The sequence below is a fragment of the Mesoplodon bidens genome (assembly GCF_964165515.1).
Source record: "Mesoplodon bidens genome assembly, chromosome: 2".
Classification (NCBI taxonomy): Eukaryota; Metazoa; Chordata; class Mammalia; order Artiodactyla; family Ziphiidae; genus Mesoplodon; species Mesoplodon bidens.
The window spans coordinates 94,561,616-94,579,040 of NC_138177.1; the positions used below are offsets into that span (position 1 = coordinate 94,561,616).

The window sequence follows — 17,425 nt, forward strand, 5'->3', positions numbered from 1 at the left end:
AAAGGTTTAATGTATGCTTAGATGTAAATAAGTATTTGAATAATTATGAAGAATTTTCCTCCTAACATTTTATTAGCTTTTCTCAAATTACATATTTATTAAAATAGATAAAATAATATTAGTGCAATAATAAATTTTGAAAATATTTTTCTAAGCTGTTTGAGATAATTTTCCCCTTGGAATCCTTGCCAGTTCCTCATTTAAATTTTTTCCTCCAAAATCTCTGGAATAATGAGAATGCAGCTTTGCCTGACCTGTAAATGGACTCACTATCCCAATTATATTGAACATATTTTCTTAGCTTTTTTGACTGTCTGTAACATAATGGTTCATACTCATACAGTATTCATCTTTAAGCAACAAAATCTAGGACAGGATTTTGAAAAGAAAGCTATCAAAAGCCGTTTGAAAGGCTTAGGAAGGATATCAAAAAGGATAGGAAGGCTTTTGATAAGAAGGCTCACCCTAATTGGAAATATGTCAGCATTTTTCTAGGTTACAGGTAATGATGGACTTGATTGCATAAGAGTAGGGACATACCTGACCTAGCAGCATGTAAAGCATTCGCATAACACAGATGATTTAACTCTATGAATATACAATACTCCCAACAAAAATCTTTTTTCTTCTATAACTAAACCTGCCATTTTTAAAGTTTAAAACATGTATTAAAATCCAGATTTGACTTTAATAATCTAACAAGGATGAACTAAATGATATAAACCTGTTCCAAAATCTACTATGACTTCAATCTAATTTAGTGGAAGATAGAAGATCAAGGGGAACAGACACCTTCTTGGACATAGTTTAATTTGTACCTAAACTAGGAGATTTCAGAGAAATTCTTGGTTTGGGGAATGGTCTAGGACCTATACAAGGTAATCCATATTGGCCTGTGCACCTACTTCTATTTAAAGACAAGATGATGTAAGGTATTATCTGAGACATGTGAGAGAAAGGGAGAATACAAAATCCTTATAAGGATAATTCTAACATACCTTGAAACATTAGTGTCACCACTTTATGGTATGTATGGAAAAAGAAGAGTTGTCTCACCTCTATCCCTGGGTGGCCCACTATATACTCATCCTCAGTGTGTCTAACTCTGTGGTAAGCCACTACTCATATTCTTGCTTGTCATCTTCCAGAATTCTTTCAAAGAATGCTGTTCCTTCCTCTTAAGTGGCAAGAAAGGGGAGTGGCCATATTTGCATTTTCCTGCCCTGAACCTTTATCCTCCTGTGTATATGTCAATCATTACTGGAGGTTGGGAGAGATTAGAGTCAAACATAACCTGGAAACAGGTCATTGCCAAAGATTAAGCCCATCTTCAAGTCTACCCTTCTCTAGGAGTGCCTATTTCTTCATAGTGCAGATTCTATAACACTCATTATCCAACTCTGCCTGCCATGTTGGTCAAGCTGTACAATATATGTGTTCCCATATCTCCAATGTGAAGTGGGACACAGATTCTCCAGGATTTTCCAAAGTCTGTTTAACACTGTGGGGAGACTACATCAGGACTGCCTAGGTTTTAACCTGAGATGGATCAGGCAAATTAGTTTATGCTTGTGGCTTCAGAAACAGGAAATAGGAAAAAAAAAAAAACTCAGAAAAAACTTGTATTTATATCTTTAAAAAGAAAAACATTGAAATATCCTAATTCAAAACTCAGAACTTTGTTAGAATTTCTTTCATTTATAGAAAATTTAGAATTTTGTTTCTTTTTAAAAATTATTATTACAAAAGAGTGTGGATTACAAATGGATTCAGTAGTTAATGACTCTAAAAGTTTGAAACTAGCACTGGCTTTGGCATTCTAATTCGAGTGACCATTGATATTTAGAAATGAATGTGAAATGAAAAGTAAAGTTTCTTTTATTTTTTCTAGGAGATATCTATTATGAAAGTCTGTCTCTCTGTCTCTCTCCCTCTCTATGTTATAGATATTGTGCCTTGATCTCCAAATTTATAAGATTATAATTTAGTACTATAATGCATCCCTCATATATGCACATTTTCTGTTTCCCATCTTCCCCATATGGTTTCATTAATTAAATCCAAATTTACTGTTTTTAATATTATGTCTATGTAAACATTTTTCATTCTGAGCCAAGCATTATGACATTTTATTTCCTTTCTTAGACAAGAGTTTTTACTTTTCTAAAAGTTATTTATTTTTTTTATTTGCTTGTCATTCTTCAAATATCTACTTATGTCTTTCCAAACTTCCAAAAACTCTCTAAAATGCTTTTCAATAAAATTATACACGAGGTCAAACCCTTCAACTTTATTTTATTTTTCTAAAAAGACCTTTCTCACAAATTCCACCAATGAACTAACCTCATATTTACTGTTTGATCCATAGCCTGCTGGAGCCCTAATCTCTTGGGACTTTTTTAGTTATTGTATTGAGAATTCCCTTAGCCTCTCTTCTGTATAGGATTCTATTTCAGAAATCTTACTTTCCTCTTTCTGGGTTTAATTCCTCCTTTCTGTGAAAAAAGGTATATGGGAGTTAGATGTTTTTAGGTTTTTGCATGTGATATCTATTCTCCCCCACAAATCATGGCTGGCTACAAAATTCTAAGTTGGAAATCATTTTCCTCAGGATTTTAAAGAATTGTTCTACTGTGCTCTAGCTTTCAGGGTTACTGTTAATAAGTTTTCTAAAATAGCTAACATTAATTTAGGAATTCCTATATACCATGTTCTATATTAGCCTATTTATTCTTCATAACAAAGTTATGAAAAAGTAATATTATCCATAATGATAGTTGAGGAAATTGAGGTCCAAAGAAATTGAAAAACTTGTCTCAGGTTACTTAGCAAATACATTTTACAGTCAAAATCTGAATCTACACTCTATTGACTCTCTTGTACTGGCACTCTGGTGTTAATCTAATTTTGATCCACCATATGTAAACTAGTCATTCTCTTTCTCTGGAAGTTTTTAGCATCACTTTTTCCCCTTTGATTTTCTGAAATATTACAATATGCACTGTTTTTAACATTTCCAATTTTAATCTGTATACTCATATCCTTGAGCTCATAATTGCCTCTTTCCTGTTTTCCATATAGTCTCTTCAAAAAATCTTTATAGGGATTCCCTGGTGGCGCAGTGGTTGAGAGTCCACCTGCCAATGCAGGGGACACGGTTTCGTGCCCCGGTCCGGGAAGATCCCACATGCCGCGGAGCGGCTGGGCCTGTGAGCCATGGCCGCTGAGCCTGCGCGTCCAGAGCCTGTGCTCCGTAATGGGAGAGGCCACAACAGTGAGAGGCCCGCATACCAAAAAAAAAAAAAAAAAAAACTCTTTATAATTTGATGTTTAAATTCCTGGAATAATGCTCTAACTTTTTAACCTATTCTATTCTATTTTATTTTCTGTCTCTTACCATTTTCCTCTATTTTCTTGAAGGTTTCCTCAATTTTACATTTCAACTTTTCTATTGAATATTTATTGCATTTAGCACATTTTATTTTCAGGAATCCAATTCATGTGTATAAATCTATTTCCATTTATTTTTTATGTATCCTAAAACATTCTAGAATTTTTATAGTACCAATTTCCACCTTTGTTATGTTTATTCTTAGGTACCTTATAGTTTTGTTGTTGTTGTAAATTATGTTTTTTAAATCACTTTTTCTAGTTATGTTTGGTGGTTTTCAAGAATGCCATTGATTTTGTACTGCTGTTTTTAATTTATCTTCATTTTCTTCTTCTACAATTACTTAGCATGGGCCATATATAGTTTCCTTCTTGATGATTAATCATTTTATTATTAATAAGTCTCTTAATCCAACAAAAGCTTTGTATGTGTATGCTGGGGTTTGGTGGCTGTGTGAATTGGGACAGCTGCATTTTGTGTATATTGTCTCAGAAAACTTTTTCAACCATCCATCTGCTCTAAGATCATTTATTTTCTTTGTAGTACCTTTACCTGTTTCTCAACATCTTTTCAGAATGAGCAGAAAATCTATATGGCTCCTTATGAAACTTATCATGTTATAGATTTCCTTTATGGTAATAGAGAGTGTATTTTATTCCCCCAAGCTAACACGTAGAATTGGATTATCAAATCAGACAAAAGTGAATCAGAGATCCTATTCTGGCATCAAACTTTTATAATAATTTCAAGGATACAGTCAATCAAGATGTTCAGACAAAAGAGAGAAAGGCCTGAGATATCAACAGCAGTTCCTCAGGTCCCATTTTCCTGCATTGGACATTAGTATCTGGCTCAGAACAATAGATCAGGTTTCTAAATAAGGTTCATGGGGTTACCTCAGACAACAAGAGCAGTTAAGGTATAAAACATTTCCATTTATGTCTCAGAGAATTGTATAACTTACAAGATATACACTGTAGCACATAGATTCTAGGTTATATTTATTATAGGTAACCCTGAGCGAGGAACACTCTATAAAGGGGATTTCAGAGATAAAGTTTCATCCCCCAGCAAATATCAGCAGTCCCTTCTCCCAGAAGTCCAGCTGACAAGGAGATTAGACCAGGTCGCCTACCTTCTATTCTTTCAGGGCATCTGACAGTAAACAGAGTGAATAGATTGCAGGTTAACTGATTTAGTTACTTCTTTACACTCCCAAAAGGATTCTGTACAACTATCAAGCTGATCATCAAATATGTTCCTTGCTAATACTTGAAACTCTTACTAACTTCTTCCGGAAAATATTGGTTTTCGTTGTGACTTTTAGAGTTTATGTATAGTTCCAAGGCTCACCACATCCTTGTAGCTCACTGTTCAAATAAACAAGTCTTTGATTAGATCTTTAAGGTCAGAGACCTCCGTATTTCTAAGAGGTTTGGCCTTGCTCAAAGTCTGTTGGTACTATTTCCTCTCTAGAAGAGTCCAAATTCTACTCTGTTGAATTTTCATGCTGGTTCTTATTGTTTATTATTTGGACTGACAATCTCATAGTTTTATTGGAGATGAAGGGGGTTATTCCCTATAGTTTTTGTTCTTGTTATTTTCTCTTTTCATTAAGCAGGAGGTTGGAATGGCAATAACTTTACTCTGTAATCTTCAAACATAAGAAAATGAAACTTCTTTTAAAGACCTTCTACTGCTATAACTAAAATGTCTGTGATTTGAAGAAGTTTCCTAAAACAAGATTTACTTCAAACTCATGTGTTTGATTTTTTGTGAAAGAATCAGTTTTATAAATTCTAGAATTAACGAGGATCCTATATAAACTTTGAAAATACGCAAAAAGTTTTTGAAAAGCAAATGGTTAAATTTTGTGATAATTGCTTTTGGATTCTGAAAGTATATAATTGATACTGGTGAATATAAGAGTAAATAAAGGAAAAACAGAACTAAAATTTAGACTCACTTTCAACTACTTTAAATCAGTACCTAGAGTGTCAAATTTTATCTGCAGCAATAAAGAATTTAATTAATTTAAAGAATACACTGAAATTATACTCCATGGTGCTTCTTTTTTCTACATTTTGGATTAGCCTTTTATATTTTGAATTAATAAGAGAATCAAATGCAAAATTATCTGACAGTATAGGGAATTATTGACCAGTTTCCACTAAGTGATAGGTCAAAAGAGTAAGGCCACATCTTATCTTTTTACCTCTCATACTTTAGCATTTTATCTTGCTCGTGATAGTTAGTTTTCAAGTGGGTGTGCCTTGTACTTCTATCAATAATGTGATGAAAACATTTAAACAATATTTTTTATTGCCACTTTTCCAATTAATTAGTATATGTCAATAAAAATGTTGGCACTTTTTTCATAAGCACCATCTCATTTATTTCTAAAGTCTCTAAAGATTCTTTTCAATGAGTTAAAAGAGCACAAAATATTCTCTACTGGAGAGGGAATAGCAAATCTTCAGCAAAATAACACTTGTCCAAAAAAAAAGATATATCTCTCATCAAAAAATCTACAAACAATGAATGCTGGAGAGGGTGTGGAGAAAAGGGAACCCTCTTGCACTGTGGGTGGGAATGTAAACTGATACAGCCACTATGGAGAACAGTATGGAGGTTCCTTAAAAAACTAAAATTAGAACTAACATATGACCCAGCAATCCCACTACTGGGCATATACCCTAAGAAAAACATAATTCAAAAAGGGACATGTACAGCAAAGTTCACTGCAGCATTATTTACAATAGCCAGGACAAGGAATCAACCTAAATGTCCATGGACAGATGAATGGATAAAGATGTGGCACATATATACAATGGAATATTACTCAGTCATAAAAAGAAATGAAATTGAACTATTTGTAGTGAGGTGGATAGACATAGAGCCTGTCATATTGAGTGAAGTAAGTCAGAAAGAGAAAAAAATACTGTATGCTAACACATATATATGGAATCTAAAAAAAAAAAAAAAGGTTCTGATGAACCTAGGGGCAGGACAGGAATAAAGATGTAGATGTAGAGAATGGGCTTGAGGACATGGGGAGGAGGAAGGGTAAGCTGGGATGAAGTGAGAGAGTAGCATTGACATACATATATATACTACCAAATGTAAAATAGATAGCTAGTAGGAAGCAGCTGCATAGCACAGGGAGATCAGCTTGGTGTTTGTGACCACCTAGAGGGGTGAGATAGGGAGGGTGGGAGGGAGACACAAGAGGGAAGAGATATGGGGCTATATGTATACATGTGGCTGATTCACTTTGTTGTTCAGTGGAGACTGGAACAGCATTGTGGGGCAATTATACTCCAATAAAGATGTTAAAAAAAAGATATATCTCAGTCAAATTAAATTACAGAGAGTGTTGACATTGATAGAATAAAAATTCCTAAGATAGAACTGGGCAGAATTCCTAAAGTAACACCCAATTCTTACAAAATCTACCACTAGGAAACAGAGGTTTCATTTTATATCTCATTGTACCTGCACCAAGGAATCTTCTTTAGCAAAGTCCCAACATCCCTCTTCAATTTCAATATGACATTTTATTCTGAAGTTAATAGATAATAATACGTACAACCATAGAATATCAGCTAAATCAAGACACTGAATATACAGACGGTAATACTGTAGCTTCTGTTCTATTAGGACATAAGAACAGGACCCAAATCTGACCAGGTATAAGATCTTTAGACTCATTCAGTCCAGTACTGCATGGCACAGCATAGAGCAAGCCTCTCAGAGACAGTGTTGTACCAGAACAACCTTCCTGACTTAGTTTTCCTCCCTTACAGAATCAATTTGGTTTAGAGAGGAAACCAAAGCCATACAACATCATCATGTGAAAGCCATTGGAAAGAGAACGAAAAAATGAATATAGAGAATGTAGGAGAAGATTCCTGTGAGCTCCAGATAATTAACTATTATAGACTGCATAATTTGTTTCTTTTAGTTTTTAACTTATTAAACATGAAAGGGCCTTTATATTGTGAAAAGCTCCCAAGTGTTATGACTTTGTATGAGAATCATCATTAAATCAGCTACCCCTAACTGTTAGAAACACCCTATGTAAGAAATACAGACATATATTAGAGATACATAGCTGGGCAAATGGTGTTAATGGCAACAAACATGTTTTTCAATATGCTTTTCTGAGTTCTTAGAAATGCCTTTGACAAAAAGGTTAATGAGAATTTTTTTTTTTTTTTTTTTTTTTTTTTTTTTTTTTTTGCGGTACGTACGCGGGCGTCTCACTGTTGTGGCCTCTCCCACTGCGGAGCACAGGCTCCGGACGCGCAGGCTCAGCGGCCATGGCTCACGGGCCCAGCCGCTCCGCGGCATGTGGGATCTTCCTGGATCGGGGCATGAACCCGTGTCCCCTGCATCGGCAGGCGGACTCTCAACCACTGCGCCACCAGGGAAGCCCAATGAGAATCTTCTAAACCACGACAAAATGTTGATTGTAATGATATTATAATTATTTAAGTATATGTGTTTTTTATGCCTTTCTGAGTTTTTCAAGTTGGTTACTTATTAGAGCTTTAACCAAAAATTAACGAATTATGAGAAGTTATAGATTACATATATATAAGAACAGAAACACCTTTTATTTCTCTGTGTGTATGTATTTAATTCAAACTTTATAATTTAGATTCAGCATGAATCACAATAAATGGATCTTCAGCAGAGTTACTAATAGAAAAATTAGCATTGCCATCGCCGGAAACATAGATTTTAATTCCTGTACAATCGTTACCAATTTTATCTCCAGAAATGACATCACAATATGTACCAGCAGGAAGACCAGTTTGCAAAGTTGAAGATAATGCCCTGTAAAATAAAATTTAAGATTTCACCACAATTAAAAGCAAGAATACAGACTATCTCTAAAACAAAGAGTTTAACTTGGTGCTGTAGAACTAACTCTAAGAAGTCAAGGTCTCAATGAAAATAAAATACAAATACAAAGGCCTCCTCAGTGGTTGTAAGTAGTTTTCTTAGGGCCAACAATATTCGTATAGAAGAGAAGACTTAGGTGTAACCTAGTAAAGAGTAAATATTATTTAAAAAATAATAATAGGTTGAAGAGTATCAGTGAAGATTTAGTTGAATTGGCTCCCTTAGAGAAAACTGATTCCTGTGGTAAACACACACATTTTAAATTTGTCTTCATCTGAACTTAAGAAAATACTGATTACTGTCAAGAATTTAAATATGATTATTTCTTTAAAAAACTCTTATTTTTCAAGAGGGTCAAATAAATTTGGGCTGGAGATAAAAATAACCTCGCATTTCTATAAATAAGTATATGGTTTTAAAATACAAAGCTGTCCCATAAATTTATTTTGATTCTCCCATCTACAAAAGACATAAATTAAAGGACTGGCAATGGAGTCTTGGGGAAGAAAGAGATACAGTTGATTTATTTTTTGTCAGTAAAATATAATTTGGGCTAGAGTGAGCTAAGCATGAGTGGAAGTTAGTCTTGGGCAAAGGTATTTCAACTGCTTGCAAAGACGGCTTCTCAGCTATAGTTCTCTGTGTGAGGGAATACTTGAGACAGAGAATATAAGTGTCACAAATGAAAAGCCAGTAATGAGATGTTTCAGAACTAAAACTAAAAAATCTCCTGAGGTCAATCAATGACCATAACATACATATATATATATATATATATATATATATATATATATATATATGCTTTAAAAAGTATTATTTGTTACAGAAAGACAGGACAGTGTAAAAAGAAGACCAAAGAACTAGATACCAGGGTAGGTGAAAAAAAAGAGACAGAAAAAAAGATATTTCCGTCCTGAGGCAGTATTTTTCCATTATTTATTTTTAAAGCCCTAGAAGACAGTCTTCTAGGGATTTCACAACCTTTATATTATGTGAATTTTATGTGAGGTGTATATGTTAGCATATATATGTGCATATCTGCCCATGATATGCACAAGTGTACAAAAAATAACTCTACTTACAAGAGAAAGCCCTTATAAAGAGAGGAGATCAAAAGAATAAGAGTCATCATCATTTTTCTGCTGATCACTAAGTTTTCTTAATCTGCTGACTAAAGGATTTTTCAGGTATGAAAGAAGTAAATGAACAGGAAAAGAATAAACCAAGAACATGTTGGTACAAAATATTATTTCTAATTGATGTCTACTTACCAGTCATCATTGTTAAAGACAATGAATCCTCTGTTTCCTCTTCCAAAAGCTACTTGGTTGCTACCATTATCCCACCAGTTTGTAAAAGGTTGACCATCAACTACATTACGGAACACAACCATGTTCCTAAACACAAAATAGAATAAGAAATGCCGATGAATATGTCAACTGTTTAAAACAAAATGTTAAGAAACTGTATTATTAGAGGATATCTCTAAATAAGTATTCCTACCTTATTTGACGCCATCGATGTTCACAGACCCAGTCATTGCCACAAGTAGTATCTGGATTAATAGTAACTTCTTTAATGACTCCATTATTATTTGGTGGCCCAATCCAATCATTAACATCCTCAATTAACAAAAATATATTAATATATTTTAAAAGCTCACATTATTAACATTACATGTGTCCTTATTCAGTCCACCAAACCCAATCTGTCCCTTATGTGCCTCTGTAGAGCCTTCATTGAGAATCCAACTTGTTCCGTATTTTTACTGAATTTATCTTCCCCCTAACTTCCCATTCTCTATTGCCATATTTCAAACAAGGCTATGATTCTCTTACCCTCTCATTTTCTTTGCAAGGAATTGCATTGACTTCTTAATATCACTCTAGGTAGTGCAATGTCACTGAAATGGCAAGGCCTTTAGTGTCAGAAACAGCAGAACTAAAAGATAGGCTCCATTAGTACTAGCTACAAAAACTTAGTTAATATACAAAACTTCGGTGCCTGATTTTCCTCTTCAGTAAAGTGAAGATATTACTTAGTGGCTATAAAAATTAAATGAGGTATGTAAAAATGCTTTCCACATGATAATTGCTAAATAAATATTAGTTTCTTTCATTCTTCTTTGTTAAATAAATATACTAATCAAAGCATCACAATATCCCTTAATAAATTGACCAAATTTTTAATATTGTGGTTTCTGATTGGTACTTTCAAAGATAATCATAGGAAAAAACAGATTATGTCTAGGAAGTTTATCAAGGTCTGTCTTAAATCCTGTTGTATGATGAATAGTGGACAAAACTAAGTGTTGTCAGCATGCACAAGTCCTGGAGAAGTCTTGGAAATGTTATGGGAAAAGGGGAAATGGACATATGCCATGACTCCGGCCATCAGAAATAAGACCAGTTAGTGGGAATTACAAGAAGTTGACTCAGTATAAAGGGACATCTTCTAAATATTAAGGCTATTTAATAATAGAATGAGTTGCTGTACAAAGTAGTGGACTTCTCAATTCGAAAATAATCTACTAGAAACTAGATAAATATCTATCTGGTTTGCAGGGAAGATAATTTTTTACTTCAGGTATGAAGTTGCTATATGATGCTGCATTTGAAATCTTCAGTCTGAAAACTATCCACTAACTTTCCAAATATATTCTTTAATAATCTTATTTCTCAGTTTTTTTAAAAATTATTACTCAGATTATTGTCTTTACCATACCGCCCAAATATTTTTCATTTTTAACATTCCCAGCAGAGTCAGCAAATGTCTCTTCTTTAACACAATACTTTCCTTCCTGTTATACCATACTTTCCCTATTGAACCTAGGTCCAATTGGATCATCTCTTTGTTTTCCAAAAAACTTCTTTTAAAAGTATTTAACAAATATCTATATTGCTCGTACTGTAGTGCATGTACTGTTTTAATTTTTTTTGAAGTGTTAATTTGTAATCATCATATCAACTCTATGAAGTAGGTACTTATGAGAAGTACATACTTTACTTACTGTATCCTATTTTTAAGTGTGTTTTGTTTTCTTTGGTGAGGGGCTACCTTTGTCATATTTTGAAAGAGCTTACATACTCTTTGTCCATATAGATCATTATTTTTTATTTTTTTAATATCCACTGCATTGTTAAAAGAGTCCTGCATCAGGTCTACACTTAATAAATATTTGATACAAAAAATACAGAATGTAATAGCATCATGTGAAATTAAAACAAAATTAACATCATTATCTTGAGGAAAAGACATTTTGGAAAATACCAAAACTTACTTGTCCATTTACAAAATGTCTTGGCCAACGGTAACTTGACATTATTCGTGTAAATCCGTAGGGATGAGCGAGCATAAATCCAACTCCCATTTTGTACAGTCTATAACATTATAGAAGAAAATAATATTTTAATATAATTAAAATGTAGGTTTAAAAATGAGGAACTTGGGCTTCTCTGATGGCGCAGTGGTTGAGAGTCACCCTGCCGATGCAGGGGATAACGGGTTCGTGCCCCGGTCCGGGAAGATCCCACATGCTGCAGAGCGGCTGGGCCCGTGAGCCATGGCCACTGAGCCTGCGCGTCCAGAGCCTGTGCTCCACAGTGGGAGAGGCCACAACAGTGAGAGGCCCGCATACGGTAAATAAAAAAAAAAAAAAAAAATGGGGAACTTTTTTTCTTACCTAGGGTCCCAGAATGTAAGAATAGATGCTCCCCCAGCTCCATGCCCTCGCTGATTGTCATGGTTATCAACAAAGACAAGTGCTCTGTCAGAAGGCATGAAACCCCAGCCTTCTCCCCAGTTCCTATTTAAAAAGAAAAAAAAAATCTTAAAAGCACCTATATGTATTTTTTACAATAGCTTTAGAGTAACCTGCATGTGTATTTCGTTCAGAATAGCACCCTCTAATGAAATCCTTTCTCTAATTAAATAAGTATTCTGTAGGGCTTTCAAAATATAAACTATATAGATATATTATCTACAAATTCATTTCATGCATGTATATATGTAGGAATTACTTGACTTACATTCATGTTACAGGTATAAGATTTTTGTTATAAAAGTTATTTTAGAAGTTTCACTAAATTATAATTTAGATGGACTGCAGAAGGTTCAACATTCTTATCATTTTATACACAATGGCAAACTGTTTTTAACTAAGGCTTCAATATTATATTGTTATAATATAAATATTTTAATATTTGAATTTAATTAATTGATTAATAATTCTACAGGACAGCCACATTGTAGGGACTTCATAAAGTACAGAATCATTTTAACAATAACCTGGCCTGCACAAATTATGTGCAAACATTAGTTAAATCTAGTAGAGATGTATAATACCAGGATTAAAATCTCTATGTGATGTTTTGGGTCTCTAAAATTACTTCCTCATGATTGATGTTCTAAATAATGATGATCAATTGGCGTTTGGGGAACTTTGACACTTGCTATTAGTAAATGAATACTTGGATGTTGTCTAAATAAGAAGGCTTAAAGAGGAAAATTCATGTTGGGTAATATCACAAATAAATCTGTGAAATACTTTAAAGGATCAATTGTACTTCACTTACTTTAAGTAAGACATCTTCTCTCCATTCCACTTGCGCAGAACTGTGCCTAGTTTTGCACCATATTTAAATTCTGTCACACGGCCATTTCCAAAGTACTCACTGCTTTTAATTGGCTCACCACCCAGATCAATTACCTAGTAGAAATCAAGAAGAAAATATCATTTTAAATAAGAGCTGAATTTTAACTAACGAGTTACTATTATATAGAAAATAACTTTATGCTATTTATGTTATGTGAAATGCCCCAAATACTTTTGCTTATGTTAAGATTCTTATTTTCCTTTGTTAAAATCTATGCTACAATATTAAAAGTAACTTGACAGGGCCTCCCTGGTGGCGCAGTGGTTGAGAGTCCGCCTGCCGATGCAGGGGATACGGGTTCGTGCCCCGGTCTGGGAGGATCCCACATGCCGCGGAGCGGCTGGGCCCGTGAGCCATGGCCGCTGGGCCTGCGCATCCGGAGCCTGTACTCCACAATGGGAGAGGCCACAACAGTGAGAGGCCCGCATACCGCAAAAAGAAAAAAAAAAAAAAAAGTAACTTGACAAAGTAACCTGTTGTCCTGTGAGAATGCTGACCTAATTTACTCTGCAGCATAAATGATAAGAATAGCTCACACTTATAGAGCACTTAATATCCAGCTGGCAATATTTCTAAGTGCTTGCTAAATATTACCTCTTTAATTCTCAAAAGAAAACAAAGACATAACAATTATCATTATTCCTTTCGATAAACTTTGAAACAATTGTTGCTCAGAGAGGTTAATCAATTTGCCTAAACAGACACAGCTAACAGCGCTATAGCCAAGAATTTAAGTCACATAGCCTGGCTCAAGACAGCAACTATATTCTTATCTGTCTTCTATAATGTTCTCTGGGGAGATTATACATGACACGGAGACTTTTGGCAGCCTAAAATAATTCTCGGCACTTGCATAAAAAAGCTCCTGTGATAGAATCAGATGTGCTGTCTCTGAATCAAAGGAGTTTAAGGAACATTCCTCCATATACATGAGTCAGCCACTAACCTACAGAAATTGCACTTTTAATGAAATCTGCCATTTATTTTCTGATGAATCTTTGTTTTATCTGCACATATATGTATTGATGTACCTCCTGGTAAATGAAAGGTTTACTTCCGGCAGGGAACCATCTTGTGTTTAGATTATGCAGTTTATCCAAAATTGCCTTTATGTCTCCAGGCCACATGTGTTTAGAAGCATCAATTCTGAACCCTGCTACACCAATGTCAATGAGACGGTTCAGATATTCAGTAATTGTGGAGCGCACATAATCTTTCTCCAGTGCAAGATCAAGAAGACCAACCAGACGACAATCTCGGACCTACTGAGGTAAAAAATGTGATTGGTACATAAAGCATCACATTTGCCTGAGAATCCATTTGATTATTCATTCATTTATTCATTAATGGATATTTCTATAGTGCCTTCTTTGCATTGGTCTCTGGGGATACTGACATTCTAGTATGGACATACCTTTCAAACATTTTCTAGTATAAAAATGGAGAATGTAGGAGATACAGTGGATAAGATTTTTCATTGAGAAAAATTTAATTGGGAACAATGTTTTAAATATCGATTTGAGATTCTTTGAACAGTCAGGCTTGGAATCCTGTTCTAAGGAATCTCAAATAATATTTAAAATGAGATCAATAAGGTACATGTGGATAATAAAAGGCATAGACAGCTCTTTTTGCTAATTACCTGAGAAGCATCATTATAGTTCTCAATTTCTTCACTTCCACTTTTACATTTACCATTATTAAAATCCCAACCAGAGTATGGGACTGCTGGAAAATCCTCACTTCCAGGGTTGAAGTAGCTCCCACAAGTACTGCATGTTCCTGCAGCCACACCATTTCCACACATATGATTAATTACAGCATCCACATAAATACGGACCTGAAAGGCAAAATTTCTATTTCAATGAGACTTAGTGAGAAGTAGAAATTTATAACAGTATTAATTTGAGTTTACAGCACATTAATAACACTCCAAAATATTTGTTTGTTATTTTATAACTTACCTTCCTAGAAGAGCAACAGTCAAATGTGAAAGGAAATCATTGTGAACTAAAGCCCTACATGGATTCTAGCCACTTTGTCGAATATTTACATATATGACAAATTAAGAGAACCCAAAACTACCATAACTGTGAAAAAATTCAAAGACCCTTTTTTTTGGCAGGGAGGGGCAGGAGAAAAGAATCAGATGAGGCAGGAGAGATGATTGGTTTTTGCAATTTCCATGGGTCATCCTAAGAAATAAAAAGCCAGTCTCTACTATCTATTTAGGATCAGTAGGTGTTGTCTCATGTTATGCTCCTCATCAAAGAGAAAATAATTATTTACCATCAAAGAACCTATGGGAAGAAAGACCCAGGACTTACGGGTGGAGACACACGTCACATAAAAGTAACAGCCAATACTGTAACTGGAATTTCCGATTCCTAACTGTAAAAGTGTTCCTCAGAAATGCATGCAGCCAAGAAGATTAAAAGTTGATATTTTGCTGTATGAGTAAGTTCGTGGCCTTAAACTTTTACTTACATCTTCTTTAGTGCATAAATAAACATTTACAAAAGCTGAACATAAGGCAACAATTACATTTTAATTTATGGCTAAAGCATGAAGTAAAATTTTAAAATATATGAAAATCGTTCTGCTTGAAAGGAACAGGAGGCAAGAGAGAGAAATCCTTTTTCTATATAATACTTTTAAAGGGAACTTTAATTCACTTACACCAACGTTGTTACATCTAGTCACCATGTCTTTGAATTCATTCTCATTTCCTGATCTTGTACATAACTTGTAGCTAACTGGTTGGTATCTTTCCCACCAAGGTCTTGGAGGGTTATTAATTACTGCGTTTTCATTGGGTGGGGAAACCTACAAATTAAACAACAGTAGTAAGTATGAAATTATGCCTTACTTTGTATCACTGAATATTCTAGAAACGACTCAAGAGTCTAAAATTGTTTCTGAATCTTTGTATGTGCAGCCACATTCCTTAACAACCATTAGAAAATATTAACTTCTCATTGGAAATGTCCTGCTGAAAAAAATATTGTATTAGAAATAAAATATGAAGTTGCCAACAATTTCAAATTTTTTTCTTCCTCAGAAAGCTGTTTTACTTAAAGTACTTATTTGTGAAGTAAAATGTTGTCCCAGCTTCACAGACACAGAGCATAATACCATTTACTCTAAGCACAGCGAAGTCTGCAATTTATACTGTGAACAATACCCACCTGAACCCCTCCAAATCGTTTGGGAGCTAAGTATCGCTCACATTCAAGAGCAATATCAACCCAGCGCCACTCAAACAGATGGACAATAGATGTCCGTCCAGATTCAGTATTTGGGGCATACTGAGCCCAGCAGAATCCAATGGCTGAAAGCAATAGAAAGAGCTTCATTTTGCTTTCAAGCTGTCAGTGTTCTTTCCAGCAACTATTTATATTCCTGTAAGAAGCATATTTTACAATGTAAATGTTAACATGAATAAACACTTAGAGCACAAACCATTTATTCATAATCTGAAAAGAACTATCGATAATAATGTTAAACAGGTGAAGAACAGCCATAAAATCTCCCAGGAATAACACCTAAATGACCTTTTAGACCAATGTTTTCCTTTTTGAGGGAATATTAACCATTTTTAAACATCTGTCATTTTATATATCTATATGTATATAAAACGTCCGTAATCATGTATTATTTAACTAGGATTCGATCATATTTCTGAAGTCCTTGACTAAGAGAATGAGATTAACAATTAGGGCCAACTGAATTCACAGTGAAAATTTTACCTGAACTATCTATTGCAAACATTTGTAATGTTTCAATTTCAAAAAGAAACAGAATATTCAATTCAGTTCTGGTTTCACCTTCAAAGAAAATTTGCAGTTATTTCAATTTCTGGATTAAGATTTAAGAAACTATTTGGAAGATGGATGCCCATGCATTGAGGCAACAGACCTTTCCCCTCCCCCTCCCCCCTCCATCAAATTCTGTGCTTAATGCATTGGCTATAGCAGTCGTGTGGCTTTTTTTTTCTCTCTCTCTCTTATTTCTTATAACCAAATATCTCTTTTACCTGATCAAACACCACATTAATAAACTTGCATCCTTTTTCCTTCTTAATGTACATGAAATCCTGCTAGAGAGAATATAGTACAGGTGGGAAGAAGTCCATTCATTCAACAAGCATTAACTGAGTGCCTGTTTTTTGCAAAGCACATGGACGATACTCAGGATACAATGATGAAGAAAATGGACAAGATTTTATTCTTGAGCAGCTTACATTCCAGTGGAAAAACAGAAAATACATGAGTTAATAATAATAATAAAACATTTCAAGATAGCAATAAACTAATATGAAATAACAGTGTAATGAAATAGGAAATGACTTCACCATCAGGGCATTTTAGACTGAATGGTCTGGGAAGGTATCTTCAAGAAAGTGATTTTCAACTAGAATTTGGAGGTCTAGAAGGAGCTAGTTATTTGAAGATCAGAGAAAGAGAAA

General features: G+C 34.3%; 1 protein-coding gene across 1 annotated transcript; it reads right to left on the minus strand.

The window, feature by feature from the left end:
• Positions 1-7,905: 7,905 nt before the first annotated feature.
• Positions 7,906-17,105, minus strand: LOC308612829 (pancreatic alpha-amylase). The gene is made up of 11 exons (XM_081225581.1): positions 16,994-17,105; positions 16,146-16,359; positions 15,637-15,783; positions 14,600-14,797; positions 13,989-14,219; positions 12,877-13,010; positions 11,985-12,107; positions 11,583-11,682; positions 9,806-9,924; positions 9,574-9,699; positions 7,906-8,233 (listed from the first exon to the last, which is right to left on the minus strand). The coding sequence occupies exons 2-11, from the start codon at positions 16,311-16,313 to the stop codon at positions 8,044-8,046; spliced, it is 1,536 nt and encodes a 511-aa protein (XP_081081707.1). The 5' UTR covers positions 16,314-16,359; positions 16,994-17,105; the 3' UTR covers positions 7,906-8,043.
• Between the last annotated feature and the right edge of the window lie 320 nt (positions 17,106-17,425).